General features: G+C 41.6%; 1 protein-coding gene across 1 annotated transcript in view; it reads left to right on the top strand.

Annotated features, from left to right (window-relative positions):
• The first annotated feature begins 1,613 nt into the window (after nucleotides 1–1,613).
• LOC145347917 (uridine-cytidine kinase 2) overlaps nucleotides 1,614–22,897 on the top strand; it is a 32,765-nt gene continuing 11,481 nt past the window's right edge. The window contains exons 1-4 of the mRNA XM_080195891.1: nucleotides 1,614–1,791; nucleotides 11,526–11,685; nucleotides 11,789–11,885; nucleotides 15,798–15,940. Of these exons, the coding sequence (XP_080052017.1) occupies nucleotides 1,711–1,791; nucleotides 11,526–11,685; nucleotides 11,789–11,885; nucleotides 15,798–15,940 (481 nt within the window). The 5' untranslated portion in view covers nucleotides 1,614–1,710. The remainder of the gene's footprint in view (nucleotides 1,792–11,525; nucleotides 11,686–11,788; nucleotides 11,886–15,797; nucleotides 15,941–22,897) is intronic.

Here is a 22,897-nt window from a genome sequence, read left to right on the forward strand (position 1 = left end):
TCTTTCAGGTCAGTCCCAGCTCCCCACTCCCGAATACCTCTACCCATTCCCAGTCATCCTCTGCCTGCAAACTCCCCTCCCTCTTCTTTTCCTTCACCCTCATGTCTCCATCTATTCTCCACCCCCCCCATCTTCTCCCCTGCCTGCAAACTCACAGCACCCAGTACAAGCATCCCTGCCTGCACCATGCAGCACCCAGCAGCCTTGCCTGCAAAGTCATAGCACCCAGTGTGAAAAGCCCTACCTATACTATGCAGCACCCAGTGTGAGCAGCCCTCTTTGCACCCTGCAACACCCAGTGTGATCAGTCCTACCTGCACCCTGCAGCATTCATTGTGATTAGCCCTACCGACACCCTGGAACGCCCATTGCAAACAGCCCTGCCTGCACCCTGCATAAATTTAGCACTTCAGGACCAAATTTGTACCTCCATGTGGGAGATGAAATTTCAGTCCCTGATCTATGAAATACTTGTGTTCTCCCTGGCCTGGGATTTGCTTGTGTAAATGATAAAGAGTCATCAGTAACTTGAATTTTAATTTTTTTTGGGGGTGGAGGGGGAGGTAATGGCCTGGTGGTATTATCACTAGACTACCAATCCAAAAGTCGGCTCATGTTCAACAACCTCGCCATCAAGCTGCATCACACTCTGAGTCACAACATCTTAATGGTGAGGCAGACAGGCAGAGGAAATGAAGCAAATCCTGTACCCTGGATCCTACTACCTCATGGGACACTCTGCCCCATGTGCCCAAAGAATTGGCTGTTAAATGATATGAAGACCTATGGCAGAACCTCACTAAGCTATGTAGACAACCTCAAATTGAGGGAAAGCCACTGCCAGTAATAATGTTAATAGTCTTGCATAGGACTCCCTCTGTGTTGTAAACCTACCCCCATATTTTCGTGGACTTGTTTTGCCTGAATTACAAAGGGTTGAGAAGACTCGAGGCAGGCCACAATCTGTAAATGTCGCCTTATGTTTGAGAGTTTTCACTCAGTGACCTTTAAGGAGACTGTATAGGTTATATACCAGGTATCTACAGATCTGTTGGACATGGTATATGCTGCAATACCTTTCATTGTCTCTTTATTTATAATAATATTGGATGCAAAAGTCTTTAGAAAATGGCATCATACTAGTCCCTCATTACTGGGATAAGGGTGGAGAAAATTAAAACAAAGCACCAAATCAACTTGAGTTAACATAGATAAAAGTTCATCCCATCATTTTCTTTGGATTTTTGTAAAGTTGTTTACGAATTAATTACTTCCAAAAAATGGATTTAAAAATATTTTTATGACATGCTATGTTGGATGCCATTGGTTCGCTATTCCCAGTGAAGTGAGCGATGGGTGGTTTTTTTCCCCATTGCTTAGATGCAGCTCCGCCCCCCTGCCCCTGAGTATAAAGTTGGCATGCCTGAGTAATGCTGCTAGGGATGGCGGTTCTGACTCAGTAGTCAGCTGCACCTAGTCTGATGCAGTGGGTGGGGGGGTCGGAAAGCGTCTGAACTGTGTCATCGTCCAGTATTACAAATCATCCAGTATTATAAATTGGGGCGTTCTTCAGAAATGCAACTGCAGGAAATCCAATCGAGCTAGCCCTTTCTCTTCTCTCTCTCACCCTCCCGAGGACGAACCAAGACCGGATTCGCAGGTGGGGGAGGGAGGAGGAAAAAAAGATAAGCAAAGAGCTGTGTGTGCACCATGGCAGGAGACAGCGATCAGACGGTGCAGAACCGCAAACCCTTTGTAATCGGGGTCGGAGGGGGCACCGCCAGCGGCAAAGTATGGCTTTATGTATCTGATTGATGCGTTTTCACAGTGCTTGTCAGCGAGTTGAAGCGGCCGCGTGGTTTCCTCCGGCTTTACACGCCGCTTTGTCCCGGGTTGCCTGCCTGCATTAGTAGCGGGCAAAGCGGGGTGGGGACAGCCGACAGCGACTCCCTCCCCTTCCCTCCCCTCCCCTGCGCCTGTGCTACAGAGGAATAGATACCCAAATGTTGCAGTTTGAAGCGTATTGATGCGAAATGTATCAATGTAAGCCGTGGCGGGTGTTTTAGAAATTGACTAGCGAACTGGTACAACCCGCCTCCAGTTATTGCCACTGCATCCTTTGTCTTTCAAACAGTAATAGCCCAACTGGTAATATACACACACACATTTATATATGTGTGTGATTTGCTGGGAGAGGTGCAAACCTCGGCACGATCCCACATCCAGCAAATGCTGGGGTCAGGTTTTAACGTGGAGTGAATGTGCCTTCAGTTTATGCTGCGATCTGTATGGATTGACACGTGTGTCACAAATTTGCAGAGGCGATTCGGAAGTGATGAGAACTTTTCCCCCGTAAAACTCTGAGCCCTGTGCCAGATTCCTCCCCGAGCAGATCAAGTTTGTTTGGAACTGGGTCTCTATTTTCTCTGCACGTTGTATCCGGTCAGCCAGCTGCCTGTTTCCCGCCTTCTGTTAAATATACCATTAGGTTTTTTTTGGCGTGAGAATATCTTTCTCTTATCAACCCCCGTCACTCACAGACGTGGTTTCCCTGAATTCCCTTAGCAGTAAATTTCTGCCAAACTCCTCCCAAGTCCTTGATTTTTTTTTAATGTATGGGAAGAGGGTTTTCCGGCCATGTTCTCTTTGTTTGATGATGCGGGGGGTGGGGTGGGGGGGTGGTGGTGTTTAATTTATCAGGGTGGCTTCACAAATGAAATTAACGCGTTTTAATCATAATTTGATTTTTTTTGCATGCCTATTTTGAGGAGTGTTTTGCATTGAATGGTGGCGTGTCTAAAGTTGGTGTAATACTTTTGCTTGTTTTCATGCACCTTATAATTTAGACCTGGAATTAATATAATTGATAGATACTCCCCATGTGTGGTGGATCCCGACAATGCAGAAGCAACGTTTTAAAATGTACAGTCCCATGTAATGATGAACAAACTGATTAATTAGAACCGTTACGTCCTGCTACAGGACAGTAGAATTTCCAATGTACAGAATCAATTTGACAAGTCACAATCCATTTGGTTTTCTGTCCTGGTGAAAATGCCATATTGCATCTGTAATGCATCCTGATTTGACCAGGATGCTGAGGTTCAAACTAGATCCGAAATCTGCCGTCAAACATACTTGTGCAAATGATGCAATGATCCAGTTGGTGATTGCCTTGCGGTTTGCTCCAGGCCATAACTAATGCCTCGTTTATGACATCAGCAAGTTCTGGTGAAATGATTGTATTATATGTAAAAGATCACAAGAATTTGGGCATTTGGATTTTATAAGAGGCCTTTTTTTAATTTCCCGTCACTGCAACAGTGACCACATCCTGGGCTATAAAATCTTTGAGAAGGTCTGAAAGAAATGCCCCTCTGTCTTCTTCAGGTCGCTGCTGTTTTGGCTTTTGCCATCTGTTAAAGTGGTGTGGAAGAAGTCTGAAGCAGCGTGTGGTGCTTCTGGTTTTCAAACACCAACCTAAAAGATTGTATTCTATTTAGAAATGGGATGGGAACTGCAGATACTGAAAATATAAAAAAAAGATGCTGGACATACATAGCAGGCCAGTGAGCTCCTGGAAAGGGAAACGAAAAAGCTGTGTATTTTCAGCATATTCCAGTTTTCATTTTAAATTGGCTTTTTAAACTGCATGTAGTTTTCCAATATCAAATGGGTGCTTGCTCAGAGTTTGCTTAGCCCTGTATTTTTTAATCCTGCCATATTGCAGAGTAATGCCAGGATTGAAATGGTGAAAAGTGCTACATATCTTCGCATTCTTGTAGTTATTCTTTTGCATGTGTTGCAAATTTGCTATTGAACTTAATCAGAAGAAATTAATGAAGCAATGTAGTAGTCTTTAACACTAACCTTGCAGCACAATCCTACCACTCATGACGCTGGTACGTAGGTTAATGCTACACTGCATTGTGCTGACGAGTGCAGTCTAATTGTGACATAGCCTAGTTGAATAGCCAATATGTTTGCTGCATCAGGTAATTCAGTCTGTTCAGCATCTTCTATTACCTTGATCTGTCTACTTAGTGGAAGTCTTGGCCCATTGGTGATTTGGATTGCAAAAGAAAATCACAATTGCACATTGTCTTGTCAAGGAAGATTGTGTTGACATCCTTTTTCCCTCATAGGTTAGTGTCTTGCATTACATCAAGCACTGCATCCCTTAATTGTAGCTTCAGTCATTTTGTGCAACAATTTCTGTTGACAATTGCATTCACCTCGATATAGTTCTGCTTCCATTCTTCAGGGTACAAGCTGCGCAAGTTGGTTTTGCAGACTAAATTGCACAGCAACTAAATTGGAAAAACAATTGTACACGCGCAGTTCAGAATGTGATAATCTTTCTTTCTGATATGAATATATTTTTCCTAGTAGCTGTCCAGACCACTTGAGAACAGAAGTGGGCCATCCTAGAGCCTGTTTCTCCATTCAGTTACATAATGGCTGATATGTATCTTAACTCCATCTAACAGCATTGGAACCATAATCCTTAATACCTTTGCCAATCTACCAATGCCAGTTTTTACATTTTCAATTGACTAAGTCTCATCAGCCTTTTGGAAGGATTTCCACACCTACTTCTATGCAAAGATGTGCCACTCCACCCACTCAGGAAGGCAAGAACACAGTAGTTTCTGCCTACTGTGGCAAGATCCTTGTGAGATAGAGCTCTTTGGATTTGAAAATCACTTTGTTTGGCATGACTTTTGACAGTCTGGAAGCTGCAGCATTGCCTGGTTTAAAGTTTATTTGTGTTACCAGTAGGTTTACATTCACACTGCAATAAAGTTACTGTGAACATTCCCTCTGACACCTGTTCGGGTACACTGAGTGAGAATTTAGCATGGCCAATGCACCTAACCAGCACAGGACTGTGGGAGAAAATGCATGATGTGGAGATGCTGGCATTGGACTGGGGTAACCTGGTGTTGTGAGACTTCTTATGGAGAAAATCCATGCAGACATGGAGAGTACATGCAGACTTGCACAGACAGTGACTCAAGCCGGGAATTGAACCTGGTACCCTAGCACTGAGGCAGCAGTGCTAACCACTGTGCCAACGTGGCATCCCTAAATTGTAGTGCTGCGATCACAGTAGTTTTTACATATTAAAAGATCCAAGACCCAAACATTTATTAAAGGAATGAATTACAAGGTTCATGTTTTAAACAAAAATATCTTACTACAGAATATGAACTATCTTCAATCTGCTAAGATAAAAAATACAATAAACACCATTGCTTATACTCTAAATCAAATGTGTCAATTCCATTTTCCTTCTACTTGTGCCCCAAAACTCTCAAGTCAGATACTTATCAAAACTTGGGAGATTAACCACCAGGTCTGGATATTAGTTAAATAGGATTCAAGATATCTTGGGTCTTCAGTTTTACTTCAGCAAATTGTCCCTTCAAACCTTATCCAACCATCCTAAGATTGCAAATTCCCCATTCAACATGAGGAACATCTCTGACATCTTAAACACTGTCACATTAGGTCACATTATCAGAAATTCAACTCGCTGTTAATGGAGTCCTTCAGCTAACAAGAGTTTTTAACTCTTTTAGCCAAAAGCAAAAATTTCAACTGTATTCTGCTGAAAGAGATGTTTCCTTTTTCTCCAGATTTTTCTAAATGCGACTAAACTGCTTGAACTCAGAATTACCGGAGGAATGTATTTGCCCTTATAATTTTTACCATTTTCGAGACAACCTGGCCCCATGATCATTTACTGGAACCCGGCTGTTTTTGTTTCAGCAGAAATTAGCTTCGGTAATCTCCCACCTCATCTGAGGCTGAGATTCTCCAGTGCCACTGCAGTGAATGCAGTTTTGGCTGAGCGCCAAATTCTCCATTCTCGCTGGCAGTGGGGATGGGGCAAATGACTTTGGAGAATCCTGTCCCAGATCATAGATTTTGCCTCACGTAAAATATTTTCCCCTTAAAAGCACATAAGCTGAAGTTATGTGCCTGTTAACAACCAAGTTTTATTGATTGTTATTCTTAGCAAAGCATATGGTTGAAAAGGATATTCCCTAGATTGAACCTTATTATTGTTTTTTTATTAAAAAATTAGAACATTTTCAAGTTTGTGAATTCTGGTGTTAAAGTTGACTCTTGTTGAAAGTTGACTGACAGACTTACTGTCTGACATTAACAAGTTATTTTCACAAGTAACATGAAACGGTTATTAAACTGATTTCTTGGAATGTATTAACATCTTTTGATATGGAATGGCTGGGACTATGAAACTTGAATCTAAATAAATAGCACTACAAAACCATAACCACAAAACAAAACTGCTGGAACCATTGGGTGAGCAGTATCTTTAGAGGACAAGCAATATAGCAATTCAGATAGGGACATGTCATCAGCCGAAGGATTCACCTCAGATAATGTTAACTGTCTTCCCTCCATATGTGCTGCCTGGTCTACACATTTCAAGTGTTTTCTGTTTGTTCCAGATCTTGGATCTGTAATATTTTGCTTTTTGGTTATTTAATGTTTCTTTTTAAACCCAATTAATTGTCTTTAGTAAATTTCCAATGCTAAATTAACCTTTTAAGGGGTGAGAAGGGAGAGGCCAGTAAGTAGGAGCATTGATGAGCATTCTCTATGAAAATTATGTTGATTTCCTTCTTGACATTTATTATAGTTCTAAATTATAATTCAGTGCCTAGCCAAGTACTAGCTATCCAGGACTATGCCAGCTGTTGATTTAAAGGGACTGATGGTTAGTATCCCACATAGACAGCAATTTGCCAAAAATCATTTATGCAACTACATTCTGCAAACATGCAGTCTAAGGACAGATTTTTGTACAGCCTATTCTGATCTGACAAGCTATGCTTTTTGATAAAAGGTCAGTGATCTGAAATATTAACTCTGATTTTCTATCCAAAGACACTGCCAAACATGCAGAATGTTTCCAGCGTTTTCTGCTTTATGTACGATATGCCATAGTTTTGCTCCAATTTGACTCTTTCTGTCTCTTATCTGTTAAATGCTCCAGAGCTCTTCTGTAGGTTAGAACTCTGTCATTAGATCCCAAATTTTGAGTTTTTGGATCAAAATATTGAGTGTTTCTTTGATACTCCTTGATAAGGCATGTCCTAGGTGAGTGTACACTTTTTTTCTCCTGTTCTTCTTTCAAGCTATTTACAAGAAGTCAAATTGTACTTAAAAACAGAAGTGCTGGAAGTATTCAGGTCAGGCAGTATCAGTGATGAGAGGTACAAGAGTCCATGGGCTGAAATTCTCCTGTCTCACCCTCCGCGGGAATCGTAGCAGGTTGGACAGAAAATTCGGCAGACCATTCAAAGGTCCGTTGAGCAGTCAGGAATTTCTGGTCTTGAAGTTTGCATGGCCGGACAATCAGGTGATCGATGTTATTCCATCTGAACCCCTGTGCTTTGGAACTACTGCACCAAGAATACTTTCTTAAAAATCTGTCTAAAGATAAGAATCTCATTAAATGTTATTAATGTAACATTAGCTAGTTAGTGGCCCAGGACTACAGCAGAGGCAGTGCCACATTACCACCAATCTCTGATTCAAATTCTCCCTGCTCAAGAGAATTAAAAATTGGGATGGTCTGTGACATGGAATCTGCTGACTTTATTGAATGCTGCAGGGCAGAAAAAGGGTCATTATTTCCCCAAGTCTGCATTGCTGTTTTCTTGGCATTATCCACTTGGTCAAATTCACACTCCTGTTTGCTCCCAGACATAGCTCTTCTCTTTTAGGAGGGTGGGAAACCCAGTATAATTTCTTTCAAAATTAATTGTCAACTCTATTTATGGTAATCAGTCCTCTATTCTACGGCCATAATGCTTTCTGACTTGCCAAAGATGTGGTTAAATTTAATGTCCACTTGCGCTGTCTTGCTGACCAGTGTGGAAATGATCTATCATTATCATTAATCTTATACCTGAAGGTCTCAATTTGTACTTCCTTCAGCCTTCTCTTTGTGAAAAAAGCCAATTAAGATTTTATTTGCTTTTTTCACTTGCCCTTATTTGCTTATGCTGTCACCTTCAAATGACCTGTGCATTTAGACTCTGACTACTGGCCTTTCAGTGCGATGCTTCTCATATCCATCAAAGCTCTGCACACAATCAAATTCTTATTTTCACTTTTAATTCCATAAACTAGAGGAATTAAAAACATAAATCCAAAACTGGTGGAAAACCAATCTTATCAAAAGAAATTTTACTTATTCAGTTCTGCCTGCTCTAAGGAATGTGGATGGAATTGTATAACAAACTTCCCAGAACTTTAAAATATGTGTCCCTGCACATTAATATATTTTTAATTTGTGCAGTGACAAAACTTGCAACTTCTCAAACATTATCCGCAGCCACTGTGTAAAAGGGTTCTGAGATCAGTTGATTTCTGTCCACCCAGAGCCAGTCATCGTAAGTGCATCCAGCACATGGTCAGCATTGCTGCCTCACAGCACCAGGGACCCAAGTTCGATTCTGACTTTGGGTGAAGTTTGCACGTTCTCCCCATGTCTACGTGGGTTTCCACCAGGCTCTTGGGTTTCCTCTCACAGTCCAAACATGTGGCAGGTTAGGTGGATTGGCAGTGCTAAATTGCCCCTTGGCGTCAGGGGAACAGCAAGGTAAATATGTGGGGTTACAGGCTTAGAGCCTGGGTGAGATTGTTGTTGGTGCAGGCTCAATGGGCCGAATGGCCTGTTTCTGCATTGTAGAGATTCTATTATTCTGTACTCTTTTATCCTTGGTGACTTATTTAGGATTTGTTCCCTGCATTTATAGTCCTGTTTTCTGATGAATAGCTGACATTGTCTTAGAAATTAAGGCAGAGTGACCTTTGAATATTTAAAGGGCCCCTCTATATTATGAGGGAAAAATTGAAAAGCAACTAAATCAAATGCCTTTCTGAATAACCTTACCATGTAGTTATGTAGGTAATCTGTCAAACTTGTCTTCAAATCATCTTCCCACACTTGCTATTCATTTTTCAAAAATGGTACTTATTTTTAGGCTAATACTGTTATAACATTATTTGCATTTTAGTACAGCAGCATCTAAAACAATGGCTCCTTGCATTTTGACTACTAAATCTAGCCTCCCATCTAGACAGCAAAATTTTGCAGTAAAAAGTTTTGGCAGCATAAGCACAAGGAACCATCACAGAATTATTGTATCCTGCAATAAAAACTAACCTTGGTTTCCCTCTCCATGCTCACCTCCTGAATTTAGAGAAAAAAAATTGTCAAAATCTTTGAACCAAATCTACAGTGACACAATGGTTAGCACTGCTGTTGCACAATGCCAGGGACCGGGGTTCAGTTCCCGTCTTAAGTGTGATGTCTTCACACTTTCGGTGTGAGCCTGCATGTTATCCCCAGGTCTGCGTGGGTTTCCTCCTACTGTCCAAAAGATGTGCTGGTTTGGTACATTGGCCAAGCTAAATCCTTCCTCAGTGTACCCGAATAGGCGCCAGGGTGTGATGACTCAGGGATTTTCACAGTAACTTAGTTGCAGTGTTAACGTAAGTCTACTTGTGACATTAATAAATAAACCACAATCATAGAATAGTTACAGCACAGAAGGAAACCATTTGCCTGGTTTCACGCCCTTGCTTTTACCTCATAGTTCTGCAATTTCTTCCTCTGAAGATAACCATCTAATTCTCCTGAAATGCATGATTGAATCCACCGCTACCACACAGGCAGTGTATTCCGGATGCTAATCGTTCTCTATGTTCCTTTTAAAGTTTTTTTCCCTCACGTTATTGTTGCTTCCGTTGCCAATCGCGTTAAGTTAGTGACCTCTGGTTCTTGATCGTTCTGCCAATGGGAACAGTTCTCCTATCTACTCTGTCTAGATTGCTTACGATTTTGAGCACCTCTATCAAATCAACTCTCAACCTTCTCTTCAAGGATAATAGCCCCAACTTCTCCAATCCATCAATATGACTGAAGTTCCTCATCCCTGGAACTACTCTCATTCCATGCCATCTCAAATGCCTTTGCATCTGTCTTAAAATGTATTGCACAGAACTGAAGGCAGTGCTCCAGAGGAGGCCAAATCAATGTTTTATACAAGTTCTATCATAACTTTCTTGCTTGTGTACCCCAAGCTCCTATTTATACTGCCTTGGATGTGTTATGCTTTATCAACTGCCCTTTCACCTTGCCTTGCCACCTTCAGTGATTTTTGTGCATAAAAATCCCAGGTCTCTCTATTCTTGCACTCCCCTTCAAATAGTACCTGTCCTTGTTCTTTCCACTAAGAACTGGAACCCTGAAATCCAAACTCTTGTCGAAACCAGAGGAAATTGGAACAGCAATTCATTTATTCGTCAATAATACACTTCATTCCAGAATAATTCTAATCTATAAACAAAACCAATACATAATTCCAACAGTGTAGTAATCACCACAATGGCGAAACTCTGCAGTCATCAGTTCTACTTTATTGTTGCAGTTGTTATGATGATTGCGGTTGAGTGCCTAAACATCTGTCGGTAGCCTTTTGTCAAGTGTGATGGTGGTTTGTGTCATGGTAGTCAGCTCTGCTAAACATCGCCTGATGTGGCTCAGGAGCCTCACTTGTCACTAGCACCCCAGTTGATCCTGTACATCAGCCCCGTGAATTGATTCTCCAATCTATGCTGTGCTGGTTTTTGGCAGGGCAAAAGCAGGAATGTAAAAAATCTGATGCAGTAGCCCCAGTCTTCTCTGGGGGAATATCACAGTTCTTCCTCACCATCACTATCCAGTGATCTGTGCTGAAGGTGCTTATGGGGCTTAGCTGTAAAATTTCTCTCTTCTTTTTTCCTCTCACACCCAATCGAAGGCCTTAAACACATGCAAGCTTTGGGATAGTGCTTGAAGTATAATGTGGCAAGTTTTCAGTGCCTTTGCTGAGTTCATTCACCACTACTCTATACATGTTATTTGCCTATTTTAATAAGTTTGCCTATTAAGCTTGTATAATCTGGAACGTTAACATTTATAACTAAACGCTCGGCTGTCATTCATTATTGAGGAAATTTTTAGATGCCCTTCATTATGCTTGATTGAAATCCTTTGGACAACAATTTGTTGCTTTTGCACATGATAAAATCCATACTTGATTTTGAGAAACAGCTTCACATAATGCCAATAGACATAACTTTATAGTGATATGGTGATAGTACTATAAACTTTGTGGTATTGTTATGCCTACTGTTGATAATGGCTCCACACTGCCTCAGATATTGTCTTACTGCAGAACAGCAGATAGTAATTTCAATGCAGGCTTAGAGTTGAATTGTTTGATTTCAATATCTTTGTGTATGTTTTTGAACTGAACTGTGGCAAATGTTAAGGAATGTGCTTTTTTAACAGCACAGCCACAGCTCTCAACAGCAATCTGTTTATTGTTTTACTTTATATAGTTTTGAAGGCAAATATTTGGAGGGGATCAGTGAATATAGGAACTGCAGCCTCACTGTTCATTTGTGTTTTTTGTCTCTCTTTTCTGAGGTAGTCCTCAGTTTGTGCGAAAATAGTCCAACTGCTCGGTCAAAATGAGATCGATCATCATAAGCGGCAGGTGGTTATTGTGAGCCAAGACAGCTTTTACCGTGTGTTAACAGCTGAACAGAAAGGAAAAGCAATGAAAGGCCAATTTAACTTCGATCATCCAGGTACATGAATGTTGACAAAGGAGCCGTCAACAGAGAATTTAGTTATGCACTGCTGTATTCTTTATTAATGCAATGATTTTTTTTTTGACTTTGTTATTTGCAGATGCTTTTGATAATGAATTAATACTGAATACCCTAAGGGATATCATTGAAGGCAAAACGGTTGAGATTCCAGTCTATGACTTTGTTTCTCATTCCAGGTAATTTTCATTAAAGGTCACATTGTTTTAAATGTTGCTTACACAGATTCCATTTATTTGGCAGATTCCATTGGCGTCAAATGATGTATACAGTAGATGTGTTTAGTTTATCTGGGCTGTTGAGCCAGCGAATTTGTAGAGCTGATGTTTTCTTTGCACTTTCATTTCACAAGCTTGGTTTCAAACTTACCAACCATGTCTTGGCTGGAGGAGCCAGTGAATAGCAGAACCTCACAAAATGGAAAGCTGCAAAAGTTGATCCGTGGTGTCACTAAATGTAGGAGTGCTACATTTGGTTAAAAGGAGAAAGAATAGTATAGTCTGCCTTCATATGATCGCTGACCTACAGCCATTAGGTAAAGACAAGATCAAGTTTGGTTCCCTTGTGCTAGTCTAGTTAGAATTTTTTTATTGTATTTATTTTTAAATTGTAGATTTGTACAACAGTGCTCTGATACCAGGATTTCATTCTATCAAATTGGGAGATAACATCAAAGTAACTAGATAGGCTAAAGTATCCTGTAAACTCTGTTCCCTGGTCACTGTCTAATTCTCTAAAGGTCTAACCTAGACCTGTCAAAATATTGGTGTCCTGTTCAACTCCTCATTGAGCTTCCAATTGAAAATAGTTGGAATAGAAAACTAAAACCTACTTCTGCAGTTCCAACCTGACCTTAGCTCAACTGCTGCCGAAGCCTTTGCCCATGTCTTTTTTAATAGTTCCCTGCTCTGCAAGATGGCCTTCTGTTTTGCATATTCCACAAAACTTGAGTACATCCAAAACTTTATTAGCTCTATCCTGACCCACACCTAAGTAATGTTCGACCATCATCCCTGTTGGCCTACACTGGCTCCCAATCTGGCAACATCTCAATTTAAAAAAAAATCCTTGGGTGGGGTCTTGAACCCTCACTCTTCGTGTGTGAGATCGCCCGCCAGTGGGGGCTCAAGATCCATTGAAAACTGAAAGTCACAAATCTCACTGGCGAGATCTTGATTTCCGATTTTCTCCATGGGTATGAATCTGATTTTAATATATTTCAATAAATTTAAATATAATTGACCACCCTCCGCACCAGGTCTCCCCCCCTCGCCATGAAATTTTCATACTTTGCCAAAGTGACATCATGAGATTAACTTTTTTCCTGTGTTCGGGGACTCCTTTAAACATGACGCCCTGATCTTAGTGAAGTAGTGAAGCAGGTTTCTGGCTCTAAGCATCCCTGCCTCACCAGAGTGACAGCACAAACTATTCAGTCATTCTTTTTTACCATTAAAAGGATACCGTCTGGAGAGAAAACTGGACGGTGGAACTGGGGAGTTCCATGCCAGTTTTCTCACCAGAACTGACACTCTGCCAAGATTCTGCTGATCATCTTTGTTTTCAAATGCCCCTGTAGCTTGCCCCCATCCTCCCGCCCCCAACCCCATCCTATCCTGTACCACCATCAGCCCTAAAAAAACTGACTTGAGCTCCTCCAATTTATGGCTTCATGTACATCCATGATTTCCATTGCTCCACCATTGGTGGCCATGCCTTCAACTCAATAGTCATGAGCTATGGATTCCCTCTCGACCTTAAGGACATCCTTAAAGTGCTCCTCAAAACCAAGCTCTATGATCAAATGTTGATCATCCCTCCAATTATCTGCTCATGCTACTTGGTGTCAAATTTTGATTGATCAACCTTCCATGAAGCTCTTTGGCATGTTTTTACTGCCACAGGCAGCAAGATGGTTGCTCAGGTGAACCACTTGAAGCAAGGAGATATTTATGGAAATCTATCAAAATTAATAGAAGTAGAGATTTTATGAGGAAAGATGCTAGAAGTGGAAAAAAAGCTCTGTAGGTATGCACAGAGTGCATTTCCTAAAATTAGTGTCAAAATCAGGCACGGATTTTGGCTTCATTGTTCTTTCTCACAGGATATAGGTGTTGCTGGTAAGGCCAGAGTTTATTGCACATTCCTAATTACCCTCGGGTACTACTGAGCCATTCACTTCCTACGTTTCATGATTTGCTAGACCATTTCCAAGAGCAGTTTCAACACAAATCACATCGCTGTGCATCTAGAGTCACATTTATGTCAATCTGGGTGAGGATTTCTGATTAACTTTCCTAAAGGACATTAATAAATCAGAAAACCAAACTTATTGTTTCTTGGTTGCCATGACTAATACTAGTTTTTTAATTCCAGATTTATTCCATTAGCTGTTGTCAGCTGCTTTGACAATAATTATACTTGTCTTCACGTCATTGTTGTGGGCCCCTCAATTACTAGTACAGTAACATAGCTACAGTCCTACTATCCCAAATGGTTGGGTATACAACATAACTGTGTTCCCATTTTTTGCCCCCTGGTTTCCTCTGACTTTGCATGATCTTAAATATTGTATATGTATGGACATTGATTTTGTTGCTTCCAAGATGTGTGTGAAAGTATAGTACCCAGGTATATCCAACTGGCCTAATATACCCAATTCAAATATTTATTCTTTTATTAGTGTCACAAATAGGCTTACATTAACACTGCAAAGAAGTTACTGTGAAAATCCCCTAGTCGCCATAGTCTGGCACCTGTTTTGTCAGCGTTTGGGTGCACTGAAGGAGAATTTAGCATTGCCAATGCACCTAACCAGCATGTCTTTTGGACTGTGGGAGGAAACTGGAGCATCCAAAGGAAACCCACGCAGACACAGGGAGAATGTGCAGACTTTGCACAGACAGTAACCTGAGCCGGTATTTGCACCCAGGTGCAGCAGTGCTAAACACTGTGCCACCCTGCCACCCCAATGTTGACTTGGGGGAGAATGAGGCAAACTTGCCATCCTGAAACTTAAGTGGAGAATACTACTGCACTGGCAACATTAATTGCATTAAATACTTGGAAGCAACTTAAAGTACTGTCTCAAAAGATGAACTGAATCCAGATTACGTGCAATTACTTGAGGTGCTATGTAGTTTGGACAGGGCTAGAATATTTCACTCCTTGCCAAAAATTCCATCATATCAACTAATTCCTGTTCATCTCTGAGCTAAAGAATGAAAGCATTCATCAAGTTGTGAGTATTGGTGGAGATCTTAACCTTTTAATCTCCAATTCTTTCAGGGGCGTTTTTGCTTTTCTAAAAAAAAGTCTTGCCCTGTCCTCTGTCCAACAACTCCTGTTCCTCGCATTTAGATCTTAGCAACCTGTTCCGGGTAATTTTCCATCTTTTATCACTGAGCAGTTATGACTGTTTTTTTTTGTTAAAACAGAATATTCCTAGTACATGGAGTTCAGATCATCCTGACCTGAATTTGATTTAGCTTTATTAATATCGGATCTAACAAAGGTTTTTGACTTCAAAATTGAATGGCGGTTTTTCATGTAAAATTGGTCTGTACATTTTGTGCTGTAAGCTGCAAAAGAACCTTCTATGCTTCAGGAAGCTGAGCTGAATCTGATTTTTTTTTAACCAACCCCCTTGTATAATATAAATGCCAGGGACAAGTACAGTGAGTCTATTTGATGATGAGTCTGGTACTGGGCCATTTTGGATTGGTGTTCACTGGCTGTAACCTGAACACATTTAGACTGATTCCCACCCTCCTCCCCTCAACCCTATTTAAAAAAAATCAAGCACCCATATGAGTAAAGATTTTACTGCAGACTGAATTACTCGTGGGAGTGTTAACATGGACGTGTTTTACTGCATAGATTGGAACCTTGTACAGCCTCCCTGGGGCACTCTTGATCTGCTGAGAATTTGGTTTGAAAAAGCATTTAATTACTCAATGGAATCTAGTGCACACAGAAAAAAAATGACTGAGAGCATTAGAAAGGATAAAATGGCTCTAGTTAAACACTACTCTATCATTGAAACTAGAAACCATGATGTTCCTGTTTATCTGTGTATTCTACCTTTGCAGAAAACCTGAGACAGTCACTGTTTACCCAGCAGACGTGGTGCTATTTGAAGGTATCCTGGCCTTTTACGTGCAAGAGATCCGGGACATGTTTCAGATGAAGTTATTTGTGGACACCGATGCAGACACTCGGCTATCACGCAGAGGTACAGGGCAGGTAGAAACCATCACTGCAATATGCTATCTGTATAAACATGGCATATCTTTTCTAAAATGACCAATTAGGTCTGAGCAAAAATGTCCCCCATCCTTTATTCAATTGGCACGCGTGATAACAGAATTTTTTCAGAAGAAAACTTTTCATGAACTTAAATATTACCAGTATTTACTATACATTCCATACCTTGCAGTGCGCGCATTGGAGATAGCCTTAAGTGTGTCAATAGACATAATCTGATTCTTTTCCAGAGCAAACTGGGTGTAGGCAGGACTGTAGAAGAGGGCAGGCAACCAGGGTGCACACCACCTCCCCCACCCCAAAGACGGTGCCCAACCTGGATTACTAAATGGCCACCTTTACCCAACCCCCAAGCAAACCCATAAGGTAGCTCTGGAGTTTGTCCCCCTGCCCAGCACCCCTGTTGGACATGGATCTGGAGCATGGGCCTCTCTCCCACTTCATGTCACCGTGAACAGAAATATGGAGCATGGTCTTCTCAGGTGGACTAAGTCTATAAAATAACATTTTAAAATCTATTCGGTGGAACTGACATGTGCATTATTTCGCACCCCAATTTCCCAGTGTTGCAGAGAGGACTGCTCTATAGCTCGACCTCTGCTGGATGGAAAGTGAAGGGTAAATATAGAATGGTGATTGCAGGTTTTGCCTCGAGACTTTTCTGATGGGTGTTGTTTTCATGCTGTCTGTAACACTTATTGAAATGTTAATTGAGCTGTTTGAATTTCATTATCTGAACTTCCAAGTATGCCTCAAAATTTCACCAATTTATAGCTGAAGTTCAAAATGAAGCTTCTTTCTGTGCATGACATCAACAAGCTATGATATGTGTACGTTGTTGCTATTTTGCAACTACTGGCCAGAAAAGTATGTTTAGAGTTAGAGACGGCTTGAGTCTTATTAGAATTTTTCCTTTTCCTGGAGCCTTTTTTGGACGTTTTTATTCCTTTCCTGTATTTCAGATTACTTTTCTAACTTTTCATCATTTTGCTGTTCTTCAAGTTATTTTCAGATGAGTAGATGACCATGCCAGTGGTCCCTCACCAGTAGGTTAGTAGGCAGGGGAGTGGCCATGAAGTTATTCATCTGGCCTTCCCCAAAAAGGTTCCTGCTTGCCCCATACTCTCCGTAATTTAGCATTGGAACGGATGGGACCACGGTTGACACACCCTTGCCCCAATTGATTTCCTTCGGTGACCATTTATTGATCACCTTAAGTGCCTTTTTCCATCCAGCCTCAATTTTTCAGGCTGGCGGGAGGAAGTCTGAAAATTAACCCTTTTCAGGCCTTGGGGGAAGATGAGGGGTCTCAATTAATAGCCTCCTTTTAACATTGGGCATCCCCCTCAACCCTGCAGGTGCTCCCCCTCACCCTCCCAACCATGAGACCCTTCACAGCTATCTGGGTCCTGGAATCCTGGGACTTGCACTCATGGCACTGCAACCTCCCAACACTACAGGAATTAGATAACTGGGAACCAATCTGATTGGCTGGCAGCTCTCTGAGGAGGTGGGACTCGCATTCAAGTAAGGGAATTGGCCTCTAGCCTATTAATACTTTTGGAGAGTTAAATGACTGCAGACAGTATTGGCCAGGATGTATCTGCCTTGGGTGGAGGGTAGGGGAACCCTGCCATTCTCATAATCCTACCCCATAAATTCTTAGCACCTACTGCTATCATAGCTATGAGTGACTAATTTAGCACAGACTGAGAATCTAATCTGGGATTATCATCTCTGTAGTTACTCTAGTCTATCGGGGAGGTTAGTGATGTATTTGTATTTTGCAATCTTTTTTCCTGTATCTTCAGTGCAATGAAACATAATGATTGTACAGAATTTTTCAGTGTTATTGGTTTAAATTTATTCTGAACTTTAAACAAGATCCTGAACATTTTTGTTTCATTGTTTTGCTTGTCTAGAGGTACTTTATGACTGGTGGCGTCAGCTTTCATTGATCTTCAAGACACAAAGTGTGGCTGTGTGTACATGCTGTCCTCAATATTGGGAGTCTTGAATCTTGATTCCAATTTCCTCAGGAAATAATATTTATGGTTTCCGTTGGTTGCCTGGAGTTTGGGAGGAAATGGAGCTGGCAAAGTCCTTTGATGTGGGTATGCCGGCGTTGGACTGGCGTAAACACAGTAAAAAGTCTGACAACACCAGGTTTTAGTCCAACCTATTTATTTGATAATATACTCACAAGCTTTCGGGGTTAGCCCCTTCACCTGACGAAGGGGCTAACCCCGAAAGCTTGTGAGTATATTATCAAATAAATAGGTTGGACTAAAACCTGGTGTTGTCAGACTTTTTAAAGTCCTTTGATGCACTGTTTAAAGTATCTGCAGAAAAATGTGTTGGCACCTAGCAGTGCCCATGAGATGGAACCCAAGGTACCATATTCAGCAATAAGCATAGGAGCAGGAAGTTGGCATCCATCCTGAATTTTTGATCAGTCTTGTCACTAGTTGTATATGATTATTATGAAAATTGATAGGGTTTAAATATTCAGAAACTTTGTTCAGCTTGATCTTACAATTCTTCTCATCACTGTCCTGGAAAGGTGACTCCTAATTTTAAAACAATGCCCCTTAGTTCTGGACCCACCCACAAGAGAAAATACAATTTTTATGTTTACTTTGTCAAGACCATTCAGCATTTTGTAGACCTCAATCAAGGAAACTCTCACACTTCTAAACTCCAGAGGAAACAAGCCCAGACTGTCTAACTGTTCTTCAGAAGACAATTTGCTCATTGTTTTTTTATTCCTTCGTGGGACGCAGGCATTGCTGGCTGGCCAGCATTTATTGCCCTTCCCTAGTTGCCCTTGAGAAGGTGATGGTGAGCTGCCTTCTTGAATCACTGTAGTTCATGTTCTGTGAGTTGATCCACAAAGCCATTAGGGAAGGAATTCCAGGATTTTAGACCCAGCGACTGCAAAGGAACGGCGATATATTTCCAAGTCAGGATGATGAGTGGCTTGGAGGGGAACTTGCTGATGGCAATGTTCTCATTTATCTGCTGCCCTTGTCCTCCTAGATGGAAGTGGTCATAGGTTTGAAAGGTGCTGTCTTTGGTGAATTCCTGCAGAGCATCTTGTAGATAGTACACACTGCTGCTACTGAGGCTCAGTGGTGGAGGAATTGAATGTTTGTAGATGTGGTGCCAATCAAGCGGGCTGCTTTGTCCTGGATGTTGTCAAGCTTCTTGAGTGTTGTGGAGCTGAAGCCATCCAGGCAAGTAGGAAGTATTCCATCACACTCCTGACTTGTGCCTTGTAGATGGTGGATAGGTTCTGGGGAGTCAGGAGATGAGTTACTCGCTGCAGTATTCCTAGCCTTTAATCTGCCCTTTCAGCCACTGTGTTTATGTGGTGCGTCCAGTTGAGTTTCTGGTCAATGGTAACCCCAAGGATGTTGACAATGGGGGATTCAGTGATGGTTATACCATTGAATGCCGAGGGGCGGTGGTTAGAGTGCCTCTTATTGGTGATGGCCATTGCCTGGCATTTGTGTGGCACGAATGTTACTTGCCACTCGTGAGCCCAAACCTGGATATTGTCCAGATCTTGTTGCATTTGAACATGGATTGCTTCAATATCTGAGGAGTCACAAATAGTGCTGAACATTGTGCAATCGTCAGTGAACATCCCCACTTCAACCTTATGGCAGAGGAACGGTCATTGATGAAGCAGCTGAAGATTGTTGGTCCTAGGTCACTACCCTGAGGTGTCCTGAAGCTGAGATGACTGACCCTCCACAACCACAACCAGCTTCCGATGTACCAGGTTTGATTCCAACCAGCAGAGAGTTTGCCCCCTGATGCCAATTGATTCCAGTTTCACTAGGGCTCCTTGATGCCCTATGCGGTCAAATGCGGCCTTGATGCCAAGGATGGTCACTCTCACCTCATGTCTGGAATTCAGCTCTTTTGTCCATGTTTGAACCAAGGCTGTATTGAGGTCAGGAGCTGAGTGAGTGACAATAGCGAAACCCAAACTGGGCATCACTGAGCAGGTACTTATCGAGTAAACCTCCTCTGAATCTCCTCCAACACCTTTACATCCTTCCATAATTAAGGAAACCAAAACAGCATGCAATACTTGAGATGTGGTCTCACCAATGCCCTGTGTAACTGAAGTACATCATCTTTACTTTTATGTTCAACTTATCTCATAATAATGGTTAGCCTTCTGTTAGCCTTCTTAGTTACTAGTTGTACTAACTACTTGTAATTTTTCAAAAATTCATTCATAGGAGTGTGGGCTTCACTGGCTAGAACTTATTGTCCAATCCTAGTTTCCCTTGAGACAGTGGTGATGAACTGTCTTCTTGAACTGCTGTAGTCTCTGAGATGTAGGGCCATTGCAGTTCCAGGATTTTGACTCAGCAATAGTGAAAGAACGACAATATATTTCTAAGCCAAAAGGAACCTCCAGATATTCCCAGGTGACTGCTGCCCCTTGTCCTTCTAGATGCTAGCAGTTGTGGGTTTTGAAGGTGCTGTCTCAGGTGCTTTGGTGAGTTCCTGTAGTGCATCTTGTAGATTGTAGACACTGTTGCTACTGTTTGTCAGTGGTGGAGGAAGTGAATGTTTGTGGAAGGGTTACCGATCAAGTGGGTTCCTTTTTCCTGGATGACATTGAGCTTCTTCAGTGTTATTTGGGTGGCATCCATTCAGGTAAGTGGAAAGCATTCCATTACACTCCTGACTTGTGCCTTGTAGATTATGGACAGGATTTGAGGAGTCAGGAGGTGAGTTTACTTGCTGCAGGATTTCTAGCCTCTGACCTGCTCTTATAGGTAGAGTATTTATATGATTAGTCCAGTTCAGTTTGTGGTCATTGTTAACCAAAAGGATGCTGATTGTGGACAATTTCAGCGATGGTGATGCCATTGAATGTTATGAGGTGATGGTTAGTTGATGAAGTTCTCTCTTGATGGACATGATCATTGCCTAGCACTTGTGTAGCACATATGTTACTTGACACTTGTCAACCTCAGCCTGGATATTGTCATGGACTACTTTAGTATCTGAGTTGTCAGAAATGGTGCTGAACATCATGCAGTCAACAGCAAACATCCGCACTTCTGACCCTATGCTGGAAAGAAGGTTGTCAACAACCTTCAGATGGTTGGGCCTAGAACACTTCGATCCCTCACCTCGGAATTCTACAGGCATTTTCTTATTAAGCAATGAACAACTTCACATTTTCCCACATTATACTTCATCTAACAGATTTCTGCTCACTCACTCAACCATCTGCAACTTCCTGTGTCCTCTTTGCAACATACTTTCTTACCCATCTTTGTATCATTTGCAAAATTAGCCACCATGCCATTACTCCCGTCGTCTAAATCATAGTAAAATGTAAAAGGTTGAGGCCCCAACACAGACTCCACTTATCACATGCTGCCAATCTGTATACTCTGCTTTCTGTAGCTAGTCAAACTTCTACCAATGTTACCCTCTACACCGTGAACTTTTATTCTCTCCAAAACCCTTTGATGTAGCTCCTTATCAGATGCCTTCTAAAAATCCAAGTGCAGCACATCTACATGACCCTCTTTATTCACATTGCATGTTACTCCTTCAAAGAAGTCCAATAAAATGGTTAGACATAAAACTATAGGATCCCTACAGTTCAGAAGGAGGCCATTCGGCTCATCAAGACTGCACTGATTCTCCGAAAGAGTGTCTTACTCAGGCCCATCTCTGTAACCCTGCACATTTACTATGCATAATCCACTAACTTAGACATTTTTGGACAATAAGGAGGAATTTAGCATGGCCAATCCACCTAAGCTCTGGAAGATGGTCTGTGTGGAGTATGAACAAGACACCTAAGATCGGAATTGAACCTGGGCCCTTGGCACTGAGGTGCAGTCCACCGCTCCATCAGTTTGCTCAGTACAGCTTCCTGAGTGATTCTAATTTCACCGAGCTCCAATCTGCTTATATTCTTCTCAGTGTGGAGGAGACCACTTTGTGAGCAAGAAATACAATATACTAAATTGAAAGAAGTACAATTAAATCACTGCTTCACCTGGAATGAGTGTTTGAGGCCTTGGATGGTGAGGAAAGAGAAGGTAAAACAGGAGATGCCAGACCTAGTAGTTTAAAGTTTATTTATTATTGTCATGAGTAGGTTTACATTAACACTGTAATGAAGTTACTGTGAGAATCCCCTGGTACATTTGCCAAGAAAGGGGATGAGGTGTTGCAGGCGATTGAGAAGTGGACTAGGATATTACTGAGAGAACCGTCCTTTTTGGAATGCTGAAAAGGTAGGGAAGAAAATGTTTGGTGGTAGCATTATGCTGAAGGTGGCGGAAATGGTAGAGGATGATCCTTTGAGTGTGGAGGCTGATAGGTTGAAAGTGAGGACAAGCAGCACCTTGTCATGGTTCTGGAAAAGAGGGGGTGAGAGCAGAAGGGGGAACTGTCTTGGACACTTATTTTGTTTACTCTATTTTGTGAAAAAGAAAACTTAATTTGCTTCACTTATTCTATTGTCCTCCAACTTACATAATAGTATAAAATGGTGTCCTTTAATTTGCTCCAAAGTAGCAGTGTGGAATGTAGCAAGTGAATGATCACCAAACATCTCTGGTTTGAAGCAACATGATAGGCTTTCGTATGTGACATACCTGACCACTTCCCTCCCGCAATCAACTGGCTTCCAGTGCACCAGCTAGAGAAGACATTATGCAGGATCCAGCTGCAGCCACATGATCCTGGCAGTACCATCACATGGACCCTGCATATCTATGGATTGTAGCTGTAGAGCTTCATCCTTTTTGCAGGACTTTTAAATACATCTCCCTGTTGGTCCACTTGAACCTCACCTTTGGTTCATTGGTGAAAGATGAGAATATTTTTGTTTATTGAATACAGTAAAACTACAGACAAAACAATTCCTGGG

The sequence above is a fragment of the Carcharhinus amblyrhynchos genome, chromosome 9, assembly GCF_965287045.1.
Source record: "Carcharhinus amblyrhynchos chromosome 9, sCarAmb.v2.hapA, whole genome shotgun sequence".
In the NCBI taxonomy this organism is placed as follows: domain Eukaryota; kingdom Metazoa; phylum Chordata; class Chondrichthyes; order Carcharhiniformes; family Carcharhinidae; genus Carcharhinus; species Carcharhinus amblyrhynchos.